This window comes from Caretta caretta, chromosome 9 (assembly GCF_965140235.1).
Source record: "Caretta caretta isolate rCarCar2 chromosome 9, rCarCar1.hap1, whole genome shotgun sequence".
In the NCBI taxonomy this organism is placed as follows: domain Eukaryota; kingdom Metazoa; phylum Chordata; order Testudines; family Cheloniidae; genus Caretta; species Caretta caretta.
Window position 1 is genome coordinate 823,513 of NC_134214.1, and position 16,430 is coordinate 839,942.

General features: G+C 51.6%; 1 protein-coding gene and 1 pseudogene across 3 annotated transcripts in view; both read left to right on the top strand.

Annotated features, from left to right (window-relative positions):
* LOC125642758 (D-beta-hydroxybutyrate dehydrogenase, mitochondrial) overlaps positions 1-14,215 on the top strand; it is a 40,638-nt gene extending 26,423 nt beyond the window's left edge. For all 3 annotated transcript variants that reach the window (XM_048864540.2, XM_075132012.1, XM_048864541.2), the window contains 3 exons: positions 1,467-1,608; positions 9,230-9,382; positions 11,055-14,215. In XM_048864540.2, coding sequence (XP_048720497.2) covers positions 1,467-1,608; positions 9,230-9,382; positions 11,055-11,524 — 765 coding nt within the window. In that variant the 3' untranslated portion in view covers positions 11,525-14,215. The remainder of the gene's footprint in view (positions 1-1,466; positions 1,609-9,229; positions 9,383-11,054) is intronic.
* Positions 3,216-3,552, top strand: LOC125642762 (large ribosomal subunit protein eL33 pseudogene; annotated as a pseudogene).
* Positions 14,216-16,430: the final 2,215 nt, after the last annotated feature.

The window sequence follows — 16,430 nt, forward strand, 5'->3', positions numbered from 1 at the left end:
ACTTGTCCTTTTTGCCCACAATAATTGGAAGCTAGTATGCAAGTACAGGAGAAATCAGATCAATCAGAAGTGCATCTGAAGAAGTGAGGTTTTTACCCACAAAAGCTTATGCTCAAATAAATGTTAGTCTTTAAGGTGCCACCAGACTCCTTGTTGTTTTTGACTAATAGCAGCCCATCAAAATGCAAATGTCTCCTCCCTGATAAAATTGATGATAAGAAGGACGGGAGGAAATGGTGACCTAAATATCAGCTCTAAGATTCCTGGATTCCCTGGAGTCCATGGCTGAGCTAAGGGAAATTGAATTCCACCTTGTAGAGGTGTTTGTTTTTTGTTCTGTTTTTCATTCCTTCCCCACCCCCAAAAAGACCTTAAAGCCAAGTCCCAAATCCTGCCTGCTTTGCCTGGCAATGACCAGGTACAATTTGGAATTTGGTCTCAAATATAAGTTTTGTTTAATAAAAAAAAAAAAAATACACAGCAACAAATACAAAATACACACAGCAACAAAACCAAAAATAACCCCAACAAAACTAAGCACCTAAGAACGGTTTCCATTATTCTATTTAAAATTCCAGGGGAAATATTGTCCCTCAATTTTCATTTCAGTGCTTGCAAACTAAATATTGCAGCTTTGTGCTATTGCATGAGATCCTGGAAGTAAAACTGGACAAGAAACTGGTCATAAAGAAAAGTGGAGTTGACCTCACTGTTCAGGGTGGAGTAAGCTTTTGTTCTGATGTCCTTACCCAGCGTTTCCTTTTCCCATCTTGCTGTGAACCAGGTGTCTGAATGGCTGCCACTCTCCCCACAGAGGTCACTGCATCTCCCTGATACTTCCATTACTATGCCTCCTGATCTCTTTTGTAAAAGATGCAAATTGTTATACAGAATGTTCACCTTTCAGTGTTTTATACCTTTCCTTTCTTATAGCACTAGACTGTTTGCTATCAGACTCAGCCAGCAAGGAATTGCCTTTGGCATTGTAGTCTTGCATTTGCTTCTGAAAGAGAATGAAAGAATACATTTAATTAGAATGGGTAGGAATTTTGAGAGTGAGCTATTCAGAGAAGCTGCCAGAAAAGCCTTTACTTTCAAGTCCAGAAAATCTGGACTTCTGTGATCCTTTTGAAAATGTTGGCTCTGTTACCCACAGAGCACTGACACTGGTCAGCACTTACCTAACTCTCTACACCCTCCAAGTGCGGGGCAAACAGTAACCAATGAGTCCACCTGTGAGGAAGGGAGAAACAGAGTCAGTCTATTTGCTGGGTGGGGAAATTGAGACAGAAATGGGAGGTAAATTCCCAAAGGTTGGACTCGCATTGTGTGATTGCATAGGCCATCTGGGCGCCGCCTCTGTATGCGCATTTCCAACAGCGCAAGCCTGTGTCCTTGGTGCGGGGCTAGATTACTGCTGTTCTGTCTGAGCAGGGCATCCTCTCTCTCCTTTCTCTCTTGGGCAGGGTGAGAATGGAGATGGCACCAGGGAGCTGGAGAGCATGAAATCAGATCGCATGAAAGTGCTGCAGCTAAATGTGTGCAGTGACCAAGAAGTGGCTCAGGCTGTGGAGTTTGTGAAGAACAATCTGAAGGAGCCGGAGAAAGGTAGTGGGGATAACATTACAAGCTGGGGGAGCCTTTGCTCTCAGGCCAGTTGCCTTTTTAATTCACTTACATTAACCCTTGTTAAGGAGGAATTACCCCACTAGGGCAGAGTTAAGTTTATCTGAGTGGCTTAGTAATGGATCTGACTGTTGTGTGGGAGGCATTTCCTGGCTTTAGTTTTTTGTTGTCACATTCTGGAAGGTGCAAAGGGGAGCTGGACTGTTGCATGACAGCAGACACAAGCTGGCAGACAGCAGCCACCTCTTACCATAGGCAGTGACTTCCCCCCTTCTGCCCCCAGCCCCATCCCCAATCCACCCCTTCCATGAGGCCCCGCCTCTTCCCACCCCTCCCTGCCCCTATTCCAACTCCTTCCCCAAATCCCCACCTCAGCCCTGCCTCTTCCCCGCCTCCTCTTCTGAGTGCGCCACGTTCCTGCTCCTCCCCCTCCCTCCCAGAGTGTGCTAACGCTGTCAAACAGCTGTTTGGCGGTGGCTGGGCAGGAAGCGCTGGAAAGTAGGTGGAGGAGCGGGGATGTGGCACGCTCAGGGGAGGAGGAGGAGTTGGGACGAGGGGTAAGAGGAGCTTGGCTAATTTTTCCCCGTGTGTGCTCCAGCCATGGAGTCAGCACCTATGCCTCTTACTACGAACGGCCTGGCTCCTGCTTGATTTGAAGAAAGTTACTACTCGGCAGCACTGCAGGTAACCAGGCTGGCTGTGGGGAATGGAGCTTGAAATGGGACCTCCCTGTGCCTCTCCATCTCTCCCCTCTGTATCTGAGCCTGCTTCGGGGAGTTTGTGAGGGTTTTTGGCCCCAGTGGATCACACTATGCCTGTTCCACTGTATTCATAGAGCCTGATCGGCCACCCACATGGGAGTAAACCAGCCACCAGCCTCAGACCAGGACTGATGATAAGCACATGACATGTCAGGGTAGTGAGCATCTCCTCACAGCTTTCTGTCCAGGGACATCCTCACAGGAGCACTTGGGGGTTTGCTCCATCCAAGAGGTGGGGTAGGGCCAGAAGTAGCTTTTTCCTTGGTCCTGGCAGGTGTTAAGGTGCTGGGCACATTAAAAGTGTGGCAGAGAGATAGTCCCAAACTTCATTCAAAGTACACAACAAGGTCCTTAATCCCTACATGAATGATGCTATTAAATATAAGGAAGAAATAACCAGAAGTCAATTCCCACCTCCTCCCCTGAATGTGCTTTCTTTGTGCACAATTCTGTCCTTCCTGCACAACCATTCCACACCTGCCCTGTCTCATCAGATTCCTCTCCACACCTTCTCACACCTCCCCAAACTTTTCACGCAGAACAGGTTAGCAGCAGCGGCCCAGAGCTATGCTGTACAGAATGAGAGCTTTCAGGCAAACCTCACTGTTGTTTCTCAGACAGTGGCAATGAGATAAAAGTCTGGTTCCTAGCAGGGATGGGCACAGTATCTCTTGTGTACTTCTCCATCTGATAGGTGGGCAGTCCCTCCTTCGTGGAGATTTATGTAGTCACTCACTGCCATAGGCATGCTAATGGCGGCTCCCTCTCACTGCCATCTTGGGCCAGAGCCATGGGGGCCTGTTGGGATCAAGACTTCAGGGCAACACCATGTCTGGGAGATTGTGGTCCAAGGTCATTTTTGCTGGCTATAAGTGTGGCCTCCAAAACAAAGGGATCATACTGCCCTTCTGAAAATTAACGGAGTTAGACCTGGGACAAGACTGAATTCTCCTTGGGCAAGAGATGTGCCTATGTGTACAGTACTAAACACCACACCGTGACTCTTGGTGGCAAGCCCAACACAACACAAGACAGCTGGGCGAAAGTAACACATGCCCATAGAAACAGTGGCTTGCTTTGTGCTAAGTTCCAGTTCCAACCCAACCTTCTTGACAAAACCAGGGGGCACAGAATCAGAGTGATGCTGTGTCCATTTAGAATCTAAATTTTTACTGAAAATATAATTCAGAATTTTACTCTTGGGGGAATTCTGCACCACTGCACATGCTCAGAATTTATGTTCCCTGCAGATTTCTTTGCTTCCCCACAGAAAAATCATAGAATCATAGAATATCAGGGTTGGAAGGGACCCCAGAAGGTCATCTAGTCCAACCCCCTGCTCGAAGCAGGACCAATTCCTAGTTAAATCATCCCAGCCAGGGCTTTGTCAAGCCTGACCTTAAAAACCTCTAAGGAAGGAGATTCTACCACCTCCCTATGTAATGCATTCCAGTGTTTCACCACCCTCATAGTGAAAAAGTTTTTCCTAATATCCAATCTAAACCTCCCCCACTGCAACTTGAGACCATTACTCCTCGTTCTGTCATCTGCTACCATTGAGAACAGTCTAGAGCCATCCTCTTTGGAACCCCCTTTCAGGTAGTTGAAAGCAGCTATCAAATCCCCCCTCATTCTTCTCTTCTGCAGACTAAACAATCCCAGCTCCCTCAGCCTCTCCTCATAAGTCATGTGTTCCAGACCCCTAATCATTTTTGTTGCCCTTCGCTGGACTCTCTCCAATTTATCCACATCCTTCTTTTAGTGTGGGGCCCAAAACTGGACACAGTACTCCAGATGAGGCCTCACCAATGTCGAATAGAGGGGGACGATCACGTCCCTCGATCTGCTCGCTATGCCCCTACTTATACATCCCAAAATGCCATTGGCCTTCTTGGCAACAAGGGCACACTGCTGACTCATATCCAGCTTCTCATCCACTGTCACCCCTAGGTCCTTTTCCGCAGAACTGCTGCCTAGCCATTCGGCCCCTAGTCTGTAGCGGTGCATTGGATTCTTCCGTCCTAAGTGCAGGACCCTGCACTTATCCTTATTGAACCTCATCAGATTTCTTTTGGCCCAATCCTCCAATTTGTCTAGGTCCCTCTGTATCCTATCCCTCCCCTCCAGCGTATCTACCACTCCTCCCAGTTTAGTATCATCCGCAAATTTGCTGAGAGTGCAATCTACACCATCCTCCAGATCATTTATGAAGCTATTGAACAAAACCGGCCCCAGGACCGACCCCTGGGGCACTCCACTTGACACCGGCTGCCAACTAGACATGGAGCCATTGATCACTACCCGTTGAGCCCGACAATCTAGCCAGCTTTCTACCCACCTTATAGTGCATTCATCCAGCCCATACTTCCTTAACTTGCTGACAAGAATACTGTGGGAGACCGTGTCAAAAGCTTTGCTAAAGTCAAGAAACAATACATCCACTGCTTTCCCTTCATCCACAGAACCAGTAATCTCATCATAAAAGGCGATTAGATTAGTCAGGCATGACCTTCCCTTGGTGAATCCATGCTGGCTGTTCCTGATCACTTTCCTCTCATGCAAGTGCTTCAGGATTGATTCTTTGAGGACCTGCTCCATGATTTTTCCAGGGACTGAGGTGAGGCTGACTGGCCTGTAGTTGCCAGGATCCTCCTCCTTCCCTTTTTTAAAGATTGGCACTACATTAGCCTTTTTCCAGTCATCCGGGACTTCTCCCGTTCGCCACGAGTTTTCAAAGATAATGGCCAATGGCTCTGCAATCACAGCCGCCAATTCCTTCAGCACTCTCGGATGCAACTCGTCCGGCCCCATGGACTTGTGCACGTCCAGCTTTTCTAAATAGTCCCTAACCACCTCTATCTCCACAGAGGGCTGTCCATCTCTTCCCCATTTTGTGATGCCCAGCGCAGCAGTCTGGGAGCTGACCTTGTTAGTGAAGACAGAGGCAAAAAAAGCATTGAGTACATTAGCTTTTTCCACATCCTCTGTCACTAGGTTGCCTCCCTCATTCAGTAAGGGGCCCACACTTTCCTTGGCTTTCTGACTCTCTGAAGGGGAAGCAAAGGGAAGCCACAAGAGTGGTTATGCGACCCTCCCCAGCAGTATGTTTTGGGTGCCCAGGGCAGCTGGCAGAGAGGTAAATCACTGTGGGGCAGGAGGCGGGACTGGGGAAGACCTGGCTGGTGGCTCCGACCCTGTGCCAGGCTCAGCTGCTAGTCCCAGCTGGGCTGGGGAGAACGGGTCTTCCTCTTCCCCTGCACGGCATCTGGGGCTGGGTCAGACCCACCCCCAGATTTCTCTCCCAGCTGCAGGAAGCTCTGCAAACTGCTCCCCCCTCCCCCCAGCTTCCTGCACCCATTGCTCCTCAGCTGCAGGGGGAGGGATTCCTGTAGAGGGAGCTGCTCCCCCACCCACCCAACACCCATTCATCCAGACCCCCTCATACCCAGATCCTCTCACTGAGCCTCACCATCCTGATAAGCCCCACTCCCCTTGCACCTGGACCACCCCAATGAGCCAGGTGCACCTGGATCCCTATCCCACTGAGCCCCACCCAGCTACACCTGGATCCCCACCGCACTGAGCCCCACTCCCGCAGCATCTGAACCCCCCACTGAGTCCCCCACCCAGACTATCCTGCCAAGCTCTAACCCTCCTACTCCCAGGCTCCCCCACCACTGAGCCCCAACCACCTTCACCTGGACCCCCCTGCAGAATCCCATTACCGTTACACCCAGAAACCCCCAACAAGCCCCTGTGCATCCAGATCCCCCCTGCAACCAAATTCCCCACTGAGCTGCCCGCACCCAGGTTGCCCCACACAGAGCCCTCTCAACCCACACCTGGATCCCCCCACATTAAGCCCCTCCACACTTGAATCCTGTCTTGCTGAGCCTGCCTGCCCACACAGAGGGGCAGGGCCCTGGGGTGTTTCTGGGGCAGGCTGGGTCCTTGCGCTGTGTCAGGGTTAGAATCATAGAATATCAGAGTTGGAAGGGACCTCTGGAGGTCATCTAGTCCAACCCCCTTCCCAGAGCAGGACCAATCCCCAACTAAATCGTCCCAGCCAGGGCTTTGTCAAGCCTGACCTTAAAAACTTCTAAGGAAGGGGATTCCACCATCTCCCTAGGTAACGCATTTGAGTGTTTCACCACCCTCCTAGTGAAAAAGTTTTTCCTAATATCCAACCTAAATCTCCCCCACTGCAACTTGAGACCATTACTCCTTGTCCTGTCTTCTGCTATCACTGAGAATAGTCTAGAGCCATCCTCTTTGGATCCACCTTTCAGGTAGTTAAAAGCAGCTATCAAATCCCCCCTCATTCTTCTCTTCTGCAGACTAAACAATCCCAGTTCCCTCAGTCTCTCTTCATAAGTGGGTGCAGCCTCACTGCTGAATCCATGTCCCAGGAGGCAGCTGCACAGTGATCTCCCACCTCTGTGCAGCCACTAGCCTGTGCTCTCCAGTGCCATGCTGGAGCCTCCACATTTATTTGACAAATAAAATTTGCAGAATTTTAAAATATTGTGCGCCAAATTCTAATATTTTTGGTGCAGAATGCCCTCAGGAGTAGAATTTGTTCCAAAACACACAGAAAGCACAGCATTCCAGACGGAGTGTCTGGGCTTTGAGATGCTAAACTCTTTGGGGTGGGTGGTGTCTCTGTTTCTCTTTGGTCTTGGGCGGCACCCACCAATGTTGACACTGAACAAATAATAATGATAATGCTCTTTAAACGTGTGCCGGATGACTATCAAAGTTATGTTACAGACTACTATGATATGATTGACTAATGATGGAATCTCATAAAGGATTAACTGCTTTAATTAGCTTTTTCATAAATGGTTCTAAATGTACTAAATTTATTATACAGGCTCTGGTTACAGAGAGACCTGTTCCAGAACATGGCAGGGAGCCAAGAACTCCTGTGCCAAAGCTCTGCTGTAAGCCCTGTTCTCTCTCTGCCTCGGGGAAGTCATGACAAACTCATTCAATGCAAGTCTCTGCCGAACTCTCTGACTTCTGTGAAATTACACCAGAGATTAATCAGGCACTCTGTGTCCTAATACCGTAGTACTCTTATCATTATTTATTATCTGTGGGTGCTACCCCAACACAGACCCTTATCAGGATCGGGGCCTCATTTAGCTGGGTGCAGCTCAAAGATATAATTTAAGATAGTCTCTTCCCCAAGGACTTTACAGTCTACAATAAGGACAATGCTTAGCAGGTGTGTGTGTAACACAGGGAGAATGTGTCTAGGGGATGGGAACAGTATGTGTAGCAGAAACAGAGACACAGCGTTGCCTGGATTAGCTATTTGTATAATTTACAATCTTCAATTAAAAATAATCATATGTACACAGACACCAAAATAAATGAACACGAGGTTTCAGTGGCTCTTCCAACAGGCCACCTGCCTACCTGTTACCTGAGCTAGCTAGCTGAGACCATCACAGTAGAAATGGGATTTGAGAAGTGATTTGAAAGAGGGTAAAGGAACTGAATAGGAGCGAGCGTTCTAGGCATAAGGAGCAGCATGGGAGAACTTGCTCAAAGAGGACAAGGGACATTGGAGTCTGCCATGGTTGGCTGGGCAGAGGGGCCTGTTCATTATGTGGTAGGACAGGTGAGCAGATAAGTATAATGGGGACCCTGATAATGATGGCCCTACCACAACAGAAATAATAATAAATACATGACTAAATAACTGGTCAGAATTTTGCAATGTCTGATCCTTGTTTTCCTATTGTTTGCTCTGTCATTATCGTTGGTTATTGCTTACATCACACCATATGGATATAAACAGGACTTTAGAAGAAAGACAGAGTCCTTACTCTGAAGAACGTAAAATCTAAGGACTCAATCCTGCAGACAATCCTAAAGACAACTGTGTCTTTAGTGCAAACGAATGAGGTTCTGCTGTAGTAAGGATTGAAAGTAGCCAAATTGTGGGCTGGTTACAAGTTGCTGCCCTCTGCAAACACCGGAGAAAGAACTTGGATGGCAGAACCCTGCAGAGGTGCCACGGTTAAGTCAGGACTTTCAAAAGTGGCCTCTGATGTTTTGGGTGACCATCTTGAGCCTGTTTATTCAGAGGTGCTGAGCACCCTCATTCCCCCACAAGTAGGTGGGACCCATGGCTGCTCAGCCCCTCTGGAAATCAGTCCCCAGGTTAGGCTCCCCAAATCAAGTGTTATCCTTCATCTTCTCTGGCTGGAAGAGGTCACTGTGCCGCTGCTGGAGAGGCAGCCGCTCTAGGGGAGCTCTTGCCTATTTCTCTTGTTTGTGCTCTTCAGTCAAACACCAGCCAGAGTGGGCCATGGTTAGTGGGACAGATACAGGTCCATCGCAGCCTCAGGAGAGCCAACGACATCACAGCAAGCAACGTTCCTGAGGGTCAGGTGCTGGCCTCTCACTAACTTCCCTGGTGCTTTGAGTCAATGCCTTGATGCTCTTCTGTCTCTCCAGTTTAGGGATGGAAAATGTTAACCGTTAAGCATTTGTCTTACTGGTTAACCCGCCTTAACTGTTAACCCCCACGCCGGCTGGAGCAGCCCCAGCCATGCCAACTGGCCCTTTAATCGGTTAACCGTTTAAATGAAATATTTTTAATCGTTTAAACAATTAACTTTTAAAACAATATTTACATCCCTACTCCTGTTATTCCCATGTTACAGTAGCCCACTGCGGTGTTGTTGGTGTATTTCACTGTCCTAGATGAAAAAGTCCTGTTTTTGCCAGCAGGTTGTTTTACCCTGAGAGAAGATGAAATCCCGGAAGAGCTGTTTCTCCCTGAGGGACCCCCACTTAAACCCTTTAACTCTTTTGTTTATTGTCAGGTCTCTGGGGCTTGGTGAATAATGCTGGAGTATCAGCCTTCGGAGAGGTGGAATTCACAAGCATAGACAAGTACAAGGAGGTGGCTGACGTCAACTTGTGGGGAACTGTCAGAGTGACCAAGGCTTTCCTGCCCCTTGTTCGCAGAGCTAAAGGTACAGATGGCATCTGGCATGGCCGCAGTCAGAGAGAAGCTTTGCAAAGCAACAGGGAAAAGCCACTAGAAACCATCTCAAGTTCTGCCTTCAGTGACACCTGTGCAAGCCCCTGAGGCTGTACAGGCATGATGGAGAGCAGTATTTGGCCGTAATATGAGTACTTTGCAGATCTATAGCAAATCACCTTGTGTAACTCCTGTTGTTGAGGGGACCTGAGCTATAGCAAGGATGATAAATGAGGTTATAACAATATCTATGCACAGAGCCATTTTAGATGCTTCCCAAAAAGCCAGCCCAGCTAAACATGCCAGTGAGGTAATACATATGAGGACTTTGGAGGCAGTAGGCGGATGCAAGCCCAGCCTCCTGCTCTGGGAAGGGAGACACAGACACACAAGAGGTGACACTGAGATGTTTTTTCCAGATATCATTTATATTGTGTGCTGCTAAATATATCCCAGCTGCCCTATAAGTAACTGCCCAGCCAAGTTTATATATTGTTATTCCTGTTCCGTTGTCATGGTGAAGGTGCATGCAGGGTGTGAACAACAGTGTAGAAACTAAGTGTGCCACTCTGCTCCATGTGGCTCTAACATTTCAAGCCCCAAAGCTTGGCCCCATAAAACTCCTTATTACTGCAATAGCTGAGAGGATTTTCAGGGTCAGTTCAGCTAATGTAGCTGAACATGCGGCTGCAGGCTCCCCAGGGCACTGCTCCCCAGGAGCTGGATGAAACGCTCGAGGAGGTTTACTGCTCCTGCTCCCAGCCCTGCTGGAGTACAAACCACTTTGCGCTGACAGAGCACTGTGGTGAGTATGGGCTGTCCCTGAGGGATCAGGATGTCTCTCCTTTATCATAGCTGCAGCAGGGCCGCAATCACAGCTCCCTCCCCTCCTGTTTAACAGGAAAGCTCCATCCCTCTCCCATCACTCTCCACACACGCACGCCCCAGTTCCAGACACAGACCAATATGTGAATGGGCACCAGAGAAACCTCCCCTGCACTGGCATGGGGAAGTGGGGGTGGGAGAGAAGGCCACCTAGAGAGTCCTGGGGCTCCCAGCTTTGGGCCCCAAATGCTCCTAAGCTTGCCCTGTCTGAGGTTTTGCTCAGTATTCATTATTACCTGGAAATGGGGATTGCAGCTCTTTGGTGAGTTTATGGAATGGATGGAGTGGCCGTGGCCCTCGGAAATCCCCATCCATGTGCCCACAACAAACATGGCTGCCTCATCTTCTGTCCCCTGCTCCTCCTTGGCTAACACCCAGCTAGCAAATACAACATGAGTATCAATGGAATTATTCCTGGTTTGGAGCTGGAAAGGGGCAAGGTCTTCCAGGCACAGGAAGGAGAGGGGGTAGACTGAGAGGATGACCGGTGATGAGATTAACCATGTTTGTGTCGGGGAGCCCTGACGACAGCGTGATTTCTGGAAGTCAGTCAGCAGCCAGGGCTGAGGGAGAGGATATGTCAGTAGCATGAGGATCAAAGGAGGGTGCTTGCTGCCATGTCTTGGCTGAGGAGCCCCTTGTCCTCCAGCACAGAGTTTATGTTGTCTGGAGATTATTCCCTGAACAGGTTATCCTGTCACCAGTCTATTCGGGTGTCTATCCTGCCTAGCTCAGAACAGAGGTTACCAGTTTCCTTTTCCTATCTCTATCCACTCCAGGTCGTGTGGTGAACATCACCAGCATGTTAGGGCGGATGGCCAGCCCTTCCCGCTCCTCCTATTGCATTTCCAAGTTTGGCGTGGCAGCCTTCTCTGACTGCCTCCGGCAGGAAATGTATCGCTGGGGAGTCCGCGTTATCCTCATTGAACCCAGCAACTTTGTAGCTGCTACTGGTATTCTGACGCGTGAGAGCATCGAAGCCCAAGCAGAGGAGCTGTGGAGAGGAGCCAGCAAAACTGTCCGGGAAGACTATGGGAAACCCTATTTCACACGCCAGATAACCCTGATGAAGACCTTCATTAACAGCGGCCTGAAGGACATGTCACTCGTCCTGAACGACATCACGGATGCGCTCACTTCCAAGTACCCTTACACCCGGTACAATCCCATGGAGGCCCACTGGCGCGTGAGGCTGCACATCATGACGCACCTGCCCACTGCACTTGCAGACTGGCTGTATATTTACTGAGCCACACTTTAAATAACTGGCCTGACAGCACCCACTCACTGAGTGTATTCGGATCTTAAAACTGATCAGTGGTAGCTAGAGACGGACCGGCTCTGGAACACCACGTCTCTCTGCACGAGGTGGTTGGGGCAGGATCAGGGCTTCGGCCCACATCTGTGTTGTGGAACACTGAGAAAAGACGGGGTCTGGCCCCTTCCTAGTCCTCACTCCGTCATACTCCCTGTTGTTCCAAGGGCATTTTCCACTGCGCTGTGGAGGAGGCAGGGGAAGGTTTGTTATAATGGGACAAATCTGTTCCTGGTGTAAAGAGGCCAGCTGAGCTCCCTCCAGGATGGATTTCTCTCATTAATGGGATCTTGCCAAGGGCAGGCTGGTTGTGGCAATGCTCATAGATATCTCAAAGAAAAGAGCTAAAATGGGAAACAAAAGCAGCCTTTTCCATTAGATCAGAACTAGGTCAGTCACAACTTCTCTGCTTCCCGTCCTCGTGATATTGCTGAGTCACACGGCTCTCTAGGGATAACAGCAGCATGACCTCTAAATGGCTTAATTATGCAGGGTCAGGTTAGGAAAAAGCTAGACAGCTCCGCAAGTGCAAAATCTCAGTAGAGAGAGGCTGTCCTCTCCACGCACTGTAACCAGGGAGCAGACGGAACCACTACTAGAGCCAGGGCCCAGACGTGGGCTGGGAGGGAGCACGTCTAAAGGGGTTTGGAGCCTTCCCTGACTCTCTCATTGGCTGCTGGAGTGACAGGCCCTGAGACCAGGGCTTAGATAGCCCTAGAAATGCCCCTTCGTGGGCAGACTTTCACCGCTGGAAGACAAACAGGCACTTGGCTTCTGGCCCAGTTTTGGAATAAAACCACATTAGGGCTGCCCCAGCAGCTGCTCCCATCTGGCACAGCTGCTCCTGCCCCTCCGGCCCCAAAGACACCAGTTGTTCCTACTGAGAATCTCCCACCCAGATCCACTGCCCTGGGGATGGGCCGGGCAGATTGTCACATCCCGTCCATTGTGACAGAGTTCATGGATCCTGCTGTAGCTTGGCTCACTGGATCCCATGGAGAAAGCCATGCTGACCAAGCCAGCAGCATGGAGATTTATGGGTTAATAATCCCTGTCAGGGGCTTGAGCATCTCAGCTGTGCACCTGGCTGAGCGAAGGCTCTCATGCAGCTGGGCCTCTTTAGTGCTCACTAGAGGGCTGGATGAGGGCCCTCAGAGGGAGAAGCAATGGTTTGCTGATCAAAAGTCAGGACAGGGCTCTCTGGAGATGGGTGGTGCTTCCTGGGATCTTGGCTGGCAGTTCAGTGTTGAGGTCATTAACTCTGTGAAGGGCTGTAGCCAGGGACTGTGCCATTCAGGTCTGTTGGTTAAACAAGAACCCCTGTAGGAAACAGCAGAGAGGGATTGTTGTTGTTGCTTAACCCAGGGTGTCCTGTGAGTACTTCCTGATCATGCAGCCCCCAGCCCTACTGCTGTCCTGGACCCCCTCTGGGTTGAGAGGGTAGGGATGCCACAGTCACTGGGTGCTCAGTGTGCTAGGGAGAATGAGTTGGGGTGGGGGAGGTTCAGTCCAGCTCCCAGTGGGTGGGTGTCCCCAGCACAAATAGCATCCTCATGGCTGGCACTAGCTGGCCCCCCTTTGGCCCTGCCTAGCCTGCCTTCTCAACAACCTTCAGACACCCACACTGAATAAGAACCATTCCCACAGGACACTGAAATGCCTGGATAGTCTGAGTACAAAGCCCTGAGTGGATGCTGCAAGGGGCACCATTTCTTTCCTTTTATTAGTATTTCACAGTGAAATGGCAATATGACAATAAGTGTCTCCTCAGAAACCTTCCTATTATCTCTGCAGCTAATGAGAGTAGATGTGTCTGGTGGCTCGGGGATGGGGCCTGTTGTTCGTACCATCGGGGTGCTTTGTCTTTGCTAGTGCTGGAGTTGCTCAGCACCTCACCCCTTCTCTAAGGAGTGACTGCTTGTAAGACCATGATCTGACTCCCGGCACTGCTGGTCAGGTTGGGGATCGATCGTCCAACTTCAGCACAGGTATACAGCACACACGCCCCCTGCTGCCGCTGTTTGTTCTGTTTCAAACTGATGTGAGATAAAAGTGAATTTCAAACCAGTTTTCAGAGTAGCAGCCGTGTTAGTCTATATTTGCAAAAAGAAAAGGAGGACTTGTGGCACCTTAGAGACTAACGGATTTATTTGAGCATAAGCTTTCGTGAGCTACAGCTCACTTCATCGGATGCATTCAGTGGAAAACCAGTTTGTCACTCATCCCGACCCTGCCCTCCTACATGAGTTACAGCATTTTATAGGACTCAGATTGTACCTGTGGCTGGATTCCAAATCCAGCTGTAAATGCTGTTCGATGTCGTGAAACCTCTTGAGAGTAAGGGAGGCTTCACATGGAGCTTGTGTGGAGAGGGCATGTGTTATAAATAAGGATTGGAAACGCTGGGCTGTAGGGCTATTTTCCATTGCAGATCACAAGTGTACAGAGAATGTCAGGGATGCAGGATGCCTGTTACTGGAAAAGATAAGATACCCTGGTGTCAAGCTACAGCACTGCACGTCTGCTGTCCTCTGTATCCTTTGTGTCACCTGCACTGTGAAATTCTGGGAACACTAAGTACCACTTCATTACACAGAAGGGAAAATAAAGGAGATTTATAGAGAACATGTTTTTTCCAATTCTTGTATTTTTTACATTTTCTCTTTTTCTCTGTGGGCTCTGTCACAGATCAGGGCATCTCTGGTCCAGCACAGCAGCCGCTCTCAAGCTCCCAGCTCCTCAGCCGCCACCTCTCTTAGGTGGAGACCTGTGTCACTCTCCCTACTGAGCTGCACAGCTCCCTGCCTCCAATGTGAATTCCCCAGCAGTCAGACTGCCTGAGCTGACTGCTGTGCCTTCCCCTCAGAGGCTCTCAACAGCATAATTATCCATAGGTGTAAGTTACTGGGCAGCCCTTTCTAAACAAGGGCATGCTTGGGGTGAAAGCAGGACAAAGAAAACACTGAAAACAATAAAAGAACCTATCTGCATGCTGAAGAGCTTACCAGTGATCACCCCAGCACCGGCTCTGGTAGGAATCAGTCCTTCAAATCCCACACCGGGGTCTTCCTGTGGGGACAGGTTCAGAACAAGCACCCCCGGGAGTAGGTCAAGTCCCTTCAACCCTGCCCAGAAAGGAGTGGGGCCCCTGCCTTGGATAGAAGGGCCTGTCCGGGTGCTGGATCAGAAAGCAGGCCCTGAGTCACTTTAGAATTTAGATGCAGCCGATTAACCGACAAAGAATGTACTTTTGGATAATCTAGAGCAGTGGTCTCCAAACTGGGGTGTGCGAGAGGATCCCAGTGGGTGCGCAGCAGCAGGAGCTCTGCCGGACGGCACTCTGCCATGTTTTTTCTTTGGCGGCAGCTATGCACGTCCACAGCTGGTGTTCCCCTCTGGTGGCCTGCCTGTGGCTGGTCTTCCGGTCGTCTTCCGGCAGCGGTGCGCCTGTGGCTGGTCTTCCGGTCGTCTTCCGGCAGCGGTGCGCCTGTGGCTGGTCTTCCGGTCGTCTTCCGGCAGCGGCCTGCCTGCGGCTGGTCTTCCGGTCGTCTTCCGGCAGCAGCCTGCCTGTGGCTGGTCTTCCGGTCATCTTCCGGCAACGGCCTGCCTGTGGCTGGTCTTCTGGTCGTCTTCCGGCAGCGGCCTGCCTGTGGCTGGTCTTCCGGTCGTCTTCTGGCAGCGGCGCGCCTGTGGCTGGTCTTCCGGTCGTCTTCCGGCAGCAGCCTGCCTGCGGCTGGTCTTCCGGTCGTCTTCCGGCAACGGCCTGCCTGTGGCTGGTCTTCCGGTCGTCTTCCGGCAGCGGCCTGCCTGTGGCTGGTCTTCCGGTCGTCTTCCGGCGGTGGCCTGCCTGTGGCTGGTCTTCCGGTCGTCTTCCGGCAGCGGCCTGCCTGTGGCTGGTCTTCCGGTCGTCTTCCGGAGGCGGCCTGCCTGTGGCTGGTCTTCCGGTCGTCTTCCAGCGGCGGCCTGCCTACAGCTGGTCTTCCGGTCGTCTTCCGGCGACGGTGCGCCTGCGGCTGGTCTTCCGGTCATCTTCTGGCGGCGGCCTGCCTGCGGCTGGTCTTCCGGTCGTCTTCCAGCGGCGGCGCGCCTGCGGCTGGTCTTCCGGTCGTCTTCCAGCGGCGGCGCGCCTGCGGCTGGTCTTCCGGCGGCGGCGCGCCTGCGGCTGGTCTTCCGGTCGTCTTCCGGCGGCGGCCTGCCTGTGGCTGGTCTTCCGGTCGTCTTCCGGCGACGGTGCGCCTGCGGCTGGTCTTCCGGTCATCTTCCGGCGGCGGCCTGCCTGCGGCTGGTCTTCCGGTCGTCTTGCAGCGGCGGCGCACCTGCGGCTGGTCTTCCGGCGGCGGCGGGCCTGCGGCTGGTCTTCCGGTCGTCTTCCGGCGGCGGCCTGCCTGTGGCTGGTCTTCCGGTCGTCTTCGGGCGGCGTGCCTGTGGCTGATCTTCCGGTCGTCTTCGGGCGGCGGCCTGCCTGTGGCTGGTCTTCCGGTCGTCTTCCGGCGGTGGCCTGCCTGCGGCTGGTCTTCCGGTCGTCTTCCGGCAGCGGCCTGCCTGTGGCTGGTCTTCCGGTCGTCTTCCGGCGGCAGCGCGCCTGCGGCTGGTCTTCCGGTCGTCTTCCGGCGGCGGCCTGCCTGTGGCTGGTCTTCCGGTCGTCTTCCGGCGGCGGCGCGCCTGCGGCTGGTCTTCCGGTCGTCTTCCGGCGGTGGCGCGCCTGTGGCTGGTCTTCCGGTCGTCTTCCGGCGGTGGCGCGCCTGCGGCTGGTCTTCCGGTCGTCTTCGGGCGGCGGCCTGCCTGCGGCTGGTCTTCCGGTCGTCTTCCGGCGGCGGCCTGCCTGCGGCTGGTCATCCGG